The sequence below is a fragment of the Haliotis rubra genome, unplaced genomic scaffold, assembly GCF_003918875.1.
Source record: "Haliotis rubra isolate DU_JTF1 unplaced genomic scaffold, ASM391887v1 Scf333, whole genome shotgun sequence".
Classification (NCBI taxonomy): Eukaryota; Metazoa; Mollusca; class Gastropoda; order Lepetellida; family Haliotidae; genus Haliotis; species Haliotis rubra.
Window position 1 is genome coordinate 735,756 of NW_025767006.1, and position 9,657 is coordinate 745,412.

Below are 9,657 nucleotides of genomic sequence, written 5' to 3' on the forward strand. Positions count from 1 at the left end.
AAGAAAACGATTACATATTCCAAATCATTCACAAAGTAAAATAATACTCATATCTAACTATATTTTACTTGACAGACATAATCTTAGAGCAAGTGATTAGCACAAAATTCTCTAAAAGATATTTGATCATAATTACTATTTAGTCGGTTAAAAAGAGACAGACAACTTATATGGTCGATTTTGGGGACAATGATTATGCATACACATTAGGGTTTTAAATAATTCAAATGCTTATTTCATGAAACAAACTGTATTCATTCATGAATTCAGTTTGTTATTCATGATCACTGGAATCAAATATTCACTAATGTTATAAAAGGTGTGTTTTTTCGTGAACTTGAATTATATTATCAAAATGACATATGCAAAGTGGAATATATTCAAGGCAGGCAGGATAATAGCAAACATTCTTATATAATTGATTTGATAGTAATAGGGACACTTGTCATTGTCATGATAAATTAACACTGTCAGTATGGTCAAAATATTTAAAATAATCATTTTGTTACTGCCTCGCTCCTATTATTCAATCATTAACTGCTCACTTGTTACTGTAATTGCCATCCAATATTCGTTACCCAATATTAGTGACATGTGTCATATTCGCCTCCAATAGGATTCATATATACAGGTATTGCCTATATAGGTATTCATATATACATATATATTGCCATGATTTGTAATAACTAATGAAAACTTATAAAATGCTTAGCAAATACCCACAAAATTACATATTCCAAAATCTAAAATATGATCATTTTGCTCGCAAAGTCACTACAGAGAGAAATCAGTGCAAACAAATCTGTCAGTGGTCTACAATCGAATTAAATATTTATACCACTACTATTGCAACTATTAAAAGGATCACCTGAGGCATAAAACACTTAAAACATGACAGCCTATTGAAAACTTCTCTGTTTTATTTTTGCTTGAGCAAACATACAACTGGATATACTGATGGACAGAAAAACGAGACAAACAACTTTATATGTATAATGATCCATGGTCAGATGTGAAGCTAAACCAATGTTAAGTGGTTGCCAAAAGCTCACATTCTTATTTCTCACCTATGACAGAAGCACCTGAGTAGCATGATATTTCACAAAAACAATAACACTGGCAAACATTCAAAACAAATTTAAAAAGTTATTGCACAAGAATCGACAGGATTGTTTAATACTTCTAAGTCTTTCAAAAATGATGCTCTGCACCTTTACATTACCCATTCAAATGTATGGCAGGTTTAAAAAGTTAACAAAACATTATAAATCAGACAAAATGTTAATGGATCACAAGTTTGTTATTATAGATATAACATAATAGGTATAGTTCCATGTACCATTGTCAAGCATGGACAATACATGTTGTGGAGAAAAGAATGAAAAAAACACATGCAACAGAACAAAGTAGTAAATAAATAATAATAAACAGGGCTCAATTAAGTGCTTTGTTACTTGCACTAGTGCAACCCTATATTACGAAATGTGCAACCAGGTTATTGGTCTAAACTGAACCAAGTGCAAGTCAATTTTTGAGTGTGTAAAATTTCTGAATAAAACAATAATTCAATAACATATTTCTTTCATTATATTTTGCAATAAAAGCAGTGCAACTGGAATTTGGCTGGTGCAACAAGGTTTTTATCTTAGGTTGCACCCTGTGCAAGTAGGTGAACATCTCTTAAATCGAGCCCTGATGAAGAAAACACTGGCCTGTCGAAAAGTCAAAAACAATAAAAACAATATGATTTAATATCTTAAACTTCATTCATCATCAACTCTTTTGTTGTGAGTTTTGGAGATGCTTCTCCAGGTCCCCAAGAGTTGACGTGTAATAATCCGGAAACTGCTCCTTGGAGAAGATGCTTGATTCAGGGTTAACATCTGCTTCCATCGACACACCACTCAGTACAAGAAGCGACTTCAACCCACACCCCTTGGCCAGTCCTATGTCAGTGTTGATTCTGAAACGGTTGAAACAAACACTAAGAAATATCCATTTCAAGTTTCTGAAGCACAGGTAATTTGTGATTTTGCCTGACTGTCATGAGTGAGTGATTGTTTGAACTGCAATAATAATATTGCAGCCTGTAAATATCTTTGGGGTATGACAAGAAACCCTTTACTTTCATGCTTACTTCGAACTGGACTTAATCTAATCTAATCAGTCGAAATGCCAATATGGGTTTATTTTGGATGTGCTGTGCCATGCATGTTGGTTTGTTGTGAACATATGCACTCAGCTCTATAATAGGTGAATGACACAGGGTTTGAACTTAACTTTTTAAAGCACAAGCTAAATGAAATTTCAATAAGCTAAAACATATAAATAATTCAAAATCACGTCTTCAGTTGACACGTAACACCTACACTGCCTACCGCTTTACTAGAGTTCTTGGTGTGACCGCTGTCAGTTTCTTTTTGTCAGGACTTATCCCCCGATTCCTCACCACCTTTCCCTTCACACTTCCGTTTTAAGTAGTTTGTTATCATATTATTTGTAATAAAGTTCCAGAGCTACAGATAGGTCATTGAGTTTTATCTTGCCTCACGCATAAATGTCTTTTCTGATTGACTGAGCACTCTTCTATTATTTTCAATGTACCCCGCTTACAAGCGAGTAACATTTTCTATGTACCCCGCTGGGAATGCCGAACTCATTTGATACTTCGTAGTAGTAATTCTTTATCTCGAATAACATTGAATCACATATGATGTCAGGAAATTACCAATGTTTTGCAAATGCAGATCGATTGAAGGAAGATACCTTTCAATTATTTATTTCTTGTCGTCTTGTACTCCACACTGTGATCCGATACCCGTGCTTCAAACAGTTCAAACTTACCATTAAGGTGTTCGGTAAGATAAATACGTTGTTCACTGGTCCCTCGGGGCTCATGGGTTGATGTACCCTCGATGTTTCTTTATGTTCCCCTCGCCCCCTTCGGGCTCTGGGAACATAAACAAACATCGAGGGTACATCAGCCCATGTCCCCCTCGAGACCAGAGAACAACTTATAATGTACTCGCTTGTGTTCATTTCAATTGGGTATCTTAATTTTCCTTTGAGTAACCAATTAAATTGTACCCACCTCATTCAAACTCCATTTTCCATTAATTGTAAAAATATAACAAAGTTTAAATGTTGGTTTACTTATTTGTTATTTATATTTGATCTGTAATATGAGGAATAATAAGAAAGACTGCAAGTCGCCAAGTTCATGTGTTGAAATAGAACATCTCAATATACCTCAGTTATTTTATCTATCCACCAGTATGCAGGCTTAGATTTAACATTTTGTCAAAGATCAAATGCAACACCAAATTTATTGACTATTTACAAAAATTCAAGCGTACTTGTACACAATAGACTTAATAGGAATTGAGTTTTCACATAAATATTTGCATAATTTACGCAGATACGCAACTTATCTGAACCTCTGAATTGTTCAATCATAAATGCCAAATTTGACAAATGCACAAGGTTGCTAAGGTCCGCGTTATTGATGTTATACTAAGCATGTGACCGGCTATAAGTTCTGTGGATGTTATATTCGGAATCCTTCATTAATTAACGTCAATGAATGAAGGGAAGTAACTCCAAACTGAGCATGATTGACAATGATTTTATGCAACTGTCATACAATGACATGCATCAACCAAGTCAGCACACCTGACAACCCAATCCCATTAGTTGCCACTTTCAACCACAGGCAAGCTGTAGCGCAAATAGGGCTGCGCAACAGAGAGAAAAATTACCAGTCTATCTATATGCGAGTGAAGCGAGCAAAGGTTAGCAACATACTTCCCTCACTTCGGTTCAAAAAATATTTTTAATATCAAAATAGAATATCACCCATTATCTCACAGGATTGTGCTCTTAGATTTCCAACCTCATATTTAAAAATTATATTTTGCATTATGTTGCAAACCTTTGCTCGCTTCGCTCGCATATACAAAGATTGTTCATTTTCTCTTTGTTGCACAACCCTATTGGCGCTACAGTTTGCCTGTGCTTCAACAAGTGCTTAAGAACAGTTCTAACTCACATCTTCACCAGTCAAGCTTTTGATTAAGAGTGTTACAAACTTAACAATAGTCCCTACGCATGCTCAACAGGGGGACTTTCTTACCGGTCACCAACCATACAGCATCGAGCTGGGTCAAGGTTGTGTGCCTTTTGTAGGACATCAAACATCGGCCTTTCTGGCTTTCCTAAAACAATTGGATCCCTTCGGCTGGCACATTTCACCGCATGGACCATTGTTCCAGTTCCTGAAAATCAAAAGGCAAGTTCTGTGGAATAAATTGTCATTTATTCATCATACACAAGACAGGTATTTCCGACATTTGCATTTTTTGCAGCTTCAAATGATCAGCAGTTATTTTGGGTTTTTTCACTTTAGTCACATGGATTGCGGTCTGGTAACCTATAAATCTGAAGGTTTAAACTACAGTTATCTCCCTTTCACCACTTTCTGCTGGCAATCTGCAATTTACTTCTTGCCCAATTGGTATCAAATTTGTAGCCGAGTGAACACGGGTCATGTTGGAGTGAGTGAGTTTAGATTATGTCGCTTTTAGCAATATTCCAACAATATCACGGCAGCTGACACCAGAAATGGGCTTTACACATTGCACCCATGTGGGAAATCGAACCCAGGTCTTCGGGGTGACATGCAAACGCTTTAACCACTAGGCTAACCCACCATCCCAGGTCTTGTTGGAAATTGGGTACAAATGTCTGCTTTTGAAAGTTTTCTTGCACTACTGCTGGGTCTGATGAATGGTCAGTATGGAATCAATATGTGTGTGTGTTCCAGCTTTATGAGTGAGTTTGGTTTTACGCTGCTTTTAGCAATATTGCAGCAATATAACGGGGTGGGGCACCAGAAATGAGCTTCATACAATTCGAACCCGGGTCTTAGGCGTGACGAGCGAACGCTTTAACCACTGGGCTACCCCACCGCCCCTCCAGCTTTATGATAGTGCCCTGTTAATAATGATCTCAACAAAACAATCAAGTGATTTGGATAGTGTGAACAATAATCCATGACACTGGGTTATGATTACATGCCATCATACAGTCACGCCAAGTCTGACTTAAAGAACAGCATTGGTTGCTGGGAACCGCGGAACAGAAGTGTTAAAGTCAGCCTCCAGCTGAAACTGGTGCTGTCCCACTGAACCTAATGTCATACACAGCTACAATCAAATCTTCTGTATCGCAACTGCAGGCAAATTTAAATTTCCTGACAATTGTCAAGGAGCACGAGACTTCTTCTGAGGCTTCATGTCTTACATTTACATTATACTGCTATTTCAGAAGTTACATTAACTGTAAAGGAGGAAACTTATAGGTGTCATCTAGGGCTGCAACGAATACACTATGTGGCAAATATGATACGTATCATGAATATTGAGTAATGAATACAAATAATTATTCATGAATACAGTATTGTAGTTAAGTGATTGATGTAGAATATGGAAGGCCCATTTTGACAGTTTTGATTTGTCACAGCAATAACCAGTGATCTCATGACACTCAAATTTGGTATGTAATAGTTATAGTCGACAGTACCATGTGTGGCCTTGGCAAACTAACATGACTTGTGCTACTGCAAGGCTAGTACATATTCAATCCTTGCATATCTCACTTTCCAAAAGTACACAAGGGTTCAAATAAAACATGCTCCCTTAAAAAAAATCATAAATATTCGTTAATATTCTGTTCTGGTGATGACGAATAACGAATTGAATTCATGAAGGGCTACGGTTCGATTCACCGAATATGCGAGTGAATCGTTACAGCCATAGTGTCATCTCAATACTAGAACAAGTGGTTACCGCACATGTAAAATGGGTGTGAGCACTAATGTTACATTCCTTAAAAACACTGAACAATCTGTATCTGGATAATACTACAATCATTTTTCAAAATAAGTTATAGACACCACAGACAATGACAGAATTTAAAGAAAGTATGTGGAGGCATCATTTGTTATTTATAAAATGATGGTTAAGCCTTGGACTTTAGGCCTTACATTGGTTTTTTAGCTTGGTTAATTGTTCCTCCCAACTATAGATATAAAAATTATCTGAATGAGTTTTTAATACTACCAATTGTAAAGATCGCTTTGACAATAAACAGTGATAATGAACTGCAGTTGTCACATTTTAGATTGGGGTGGTACATCTGGTTAAATTCATGAAGTCTGTTTGGAATGATAGTCTGGAATTTTTAATTTTTTCTTCACACTAGGGTTGGGTAGCCTGGTGGTTAAAGCATTCGCTCGTCATGCCGAAGACCCGTGTTCGATACCCCACATGGGTACAATGTGTGAAACTCATTTCTGGTGTCCCCCGCTGTGATATTGCTGGAATATTGCTTAAAGCGGCTTAAAACTAAAATGCACTCACTCACTACTCCGAACTTTGTAATTAAATTGTATATGTGTGCAGACTTGGTCTCGTCGCTATATGGCTGAAATAATGTCGATGTGGCGTAAAACTAAACTCACTCACTCACATTTTGGATTGATAACATTATCAGCACCAACACCAGACCATGACTTTTCAAGATTTATAAACATATCAATCCAAGTATAATGTTCATACAGATGATTAAGAAAGACTCTGGAAAATGATTGACCAAATTTGTCACAATCAAAATTAATGACCCGCTACCTAGATTGTCTGACCTATGATCTTTGTGTGTTAGCCTTTGGACTATGGAATCTGATCATTACAATACAAGGTGTAACCGTCATCTAATACATAACCGTCTTAACAGAGGATACACAGACATATTCAATTTTGATTCCATTACTGCTGGTATCTCCAGTACATCTGGTTAGATTCACGAAGTCTGTTTGGAATGATTGTCTGGAATTTTTTATATTTTTCCACACTAGGGTGGTGTAGCCTTGTGGTTAAAGCGTCCGCTCATCACGCCAAAGACTGACTGACTGACTGAGTTTGGTTTTACGCCGCTTTTAGCAATATTCCAGCAATATCACGGCGGGGGACACCAGAAATGGGCTTCACTTCACGCCAAAGACCCGGGTTCGATTCCCCACATGGGTACAATGTGTGAAGCCCATTTCTGGTGTCCCCCTACCACAATATTGCTAGAATATTGCTAAAAGCGGTGGTAAACCATACTCACTCACTCACTTTTTTCACACAAGCTGAGGTAGACATGGAGGTCTACATTCCATCAAGCAACTGGTAGACAGCAACATTCCACAGTTTTCAAGATAAACCACACACACTAACCAGGAATAACAATGTCCCCCCTTCGCAGGTAGATTGCTATCTTCATTTGTTGCTAAGAAGACAGTATCTTGTTTCTTCAGATAACTGCTGGCTTTCAGTATTTTGGGATAGCTCAAGTACTTGTCAAACCCAACCATAACACAGTTCACCTGAAATGATACAAAGTCTTACATTGACAAAATATCACAAGAACCATGTTTATATATCAGCAGATAAAAGGTATAATTAGGCAGTTATATGGACGACATGCTACTTCTTCTTGAGAAATGACTTAACAAAATAAATGTGATGCTTCCAATGACAGTCAGTTAAAAACTGAGGTTTTGTCAGGTGTGAGTCAGTCAATGAATCAGTTTTAACATCGTTCTAATTTACTCATGGAAGGGTCATCTTGATGTGAGAGGAAAGGTTGAAGTGATGCAGTTCACAAATATTTCAAAGTTTAGTCAAACACACGTCATGAGCATAGTGAGCCTAGAAAAATTATTTGTGAATTGTGATTTGAGCCATGATCATAAGTTTTGCATACCCAAAGGGCCACAACTCTGCACAGCGAATTGCAACCCTAGTCAGTTTGTCACTAAGTCAGAAGGGAAATGATTACGTCATTTAGCACCAAACTTGAAACACAAGTTAGAGGCAATATTTGTGACACATTGTAACAAAGACATGTGGTATACTGACACACCACCACATCAGGGACTAGTACAACAAACACAAACTGGTACAGGTCAACAAAAAGCCGGGTTCTTATGTGCATGCAATCAAGTACCATCTTTAACTTCCATTGTGTTGGCATAATAACACCTGCAGAGGGTCAACTTATACCATGTGAGTGAGTGAGTGAGTTTAGTTTTACGCCACACTCAGTAATATTACAACTATATGGCGGCGGTTTGTAAATAGTCGAGTGTGGACCAGACAATCCAGTGATCAACAGCATGAGCATCGATCTACGCAATTGGGATACAATGACTTGTGTCAACCAAGTCAGCGAGTCTGACCACCCGATCCTGTTACTCGCCTCTTACAACAAGCATGGGTAGCTGAAGACCAGTTCTAACCCATATCTTTAAAGGTACCATTGTTACGGCATGGCTGTGGATGGAAACTATTGACCTTCCTGTCCCTGTACAGATGCTCTTATCAACTGAACCATAGATGCTAGGATAAATCTGGGCAGACACTGTATCTACTAGACCATCAAGGCTGCCACTGAAAATTTAAGTGAGTGAGTGAGTTTAGGTTACGCCGCTTTTAGCAATATTCCAGCAATATCACGGCGGGGGACATGCAACCATGTGGGGAATCAAACCCTGGCCTTCGGTGTTATGAGTGAACGCATTAACCACTAGGCTGCCCCACCGCCCACTGAAAATTTGAATGTTGACTATATACAAACATGCCATGGTATACATGGCACTCAGTCACTTACCTCAGGATCCAACTTCATTGTCAACCATTCTGGATAGAAGTCATCTATCATTTCCTGGTCAGGCTGAAACATTGGACATTTTCACTTCTTTCACTTCATATTAATTAAACAATTGAATATAACTCAAACAGAATGAAAAATGATACAAAATTCAAGACTGGCAACAGGATGGATCTGGTTTTCTATCAAATCAAAATCAATACAAATAAATTGCCAGTACATTTACCAACACATCAACTCTCGACAACATTTGCTTTTGCACTTGCAGATTGTTGTAATACAGTTAAAATATTCCTTTGACAAGATGTTGATGATTATCTAATTACTTACCACAATGCCTGCTTGCTAAATACTAAATGTATGTAACCATCTATTATCCTGTACCTGTACGCCTGTACACTGAATACCAAATTTATCACAACCCATTAACCAACACACTTACAACTATCAGTGTGCCAAATATATTCACCAAAGTACCTCTAATGCCTGTACATAAAGGATACCATATTTATCACCATTCCCATGCCTGATTACCATATTTATACACCAATTCATCCCCAGTTACTGTATCTGCGAGACACCATATATAACCCTAGTCAACACACTAGGCCTGTATGCTGATTACCATCAATGCCTGTATTAGCACAACCCCATATATATACCCATATACTTACCCCTATGCCTGTGTGCGAATACCATTATTTATCAGCTCCACACCCATGGCAGGATTTCCCACCAGGTACACCTTCCCAGTGAAGTTAATGTTTTTCAAATATAAAGCTCAATAAAGGCCGTGACACACAATCTCCTCCTGTTGAAACAATTGAAAAAGCTTCATCAGCAAATATCAAGTTTTGAACTGAAACTTGTATGGCCATATTAATATCCATTAAAGTCATTATGACATCCAAGTACAATGAATTATAAAAGCATTGTTTTTTCATA

At 37.5% G+C, this 9,657-nt stretch overlaps 1 protein-coding gene across 1 annotated transcript; it reads right to left on the reverse strand.

Moving 5' to 3' along the window:
• Positions 1–902: 902 nt before the first annotated feature.
• Positions 903–9,396, reverse strand: LOC124284306 (glycerol-3-phosphate phosphatase-like). Its single transcript, XM_046720385.1, is given in 6 exon segments — positions 903–1,963; positions 4,133–4,274; positions 7,278–7,303; positions 7,305–7,426; positions 8,713–8,775; positions 9,387–9,396. Coding segments are annotated over 5 exon segments (531 nt in total). The 5' UTR covers positions 8,764–8,775; positions 9,387–9,396; the 3' UTR covers positions 903–1,773.
• Between the last annotated feature and the right edge of the window lie 261 nt (positions 9,397–9,657).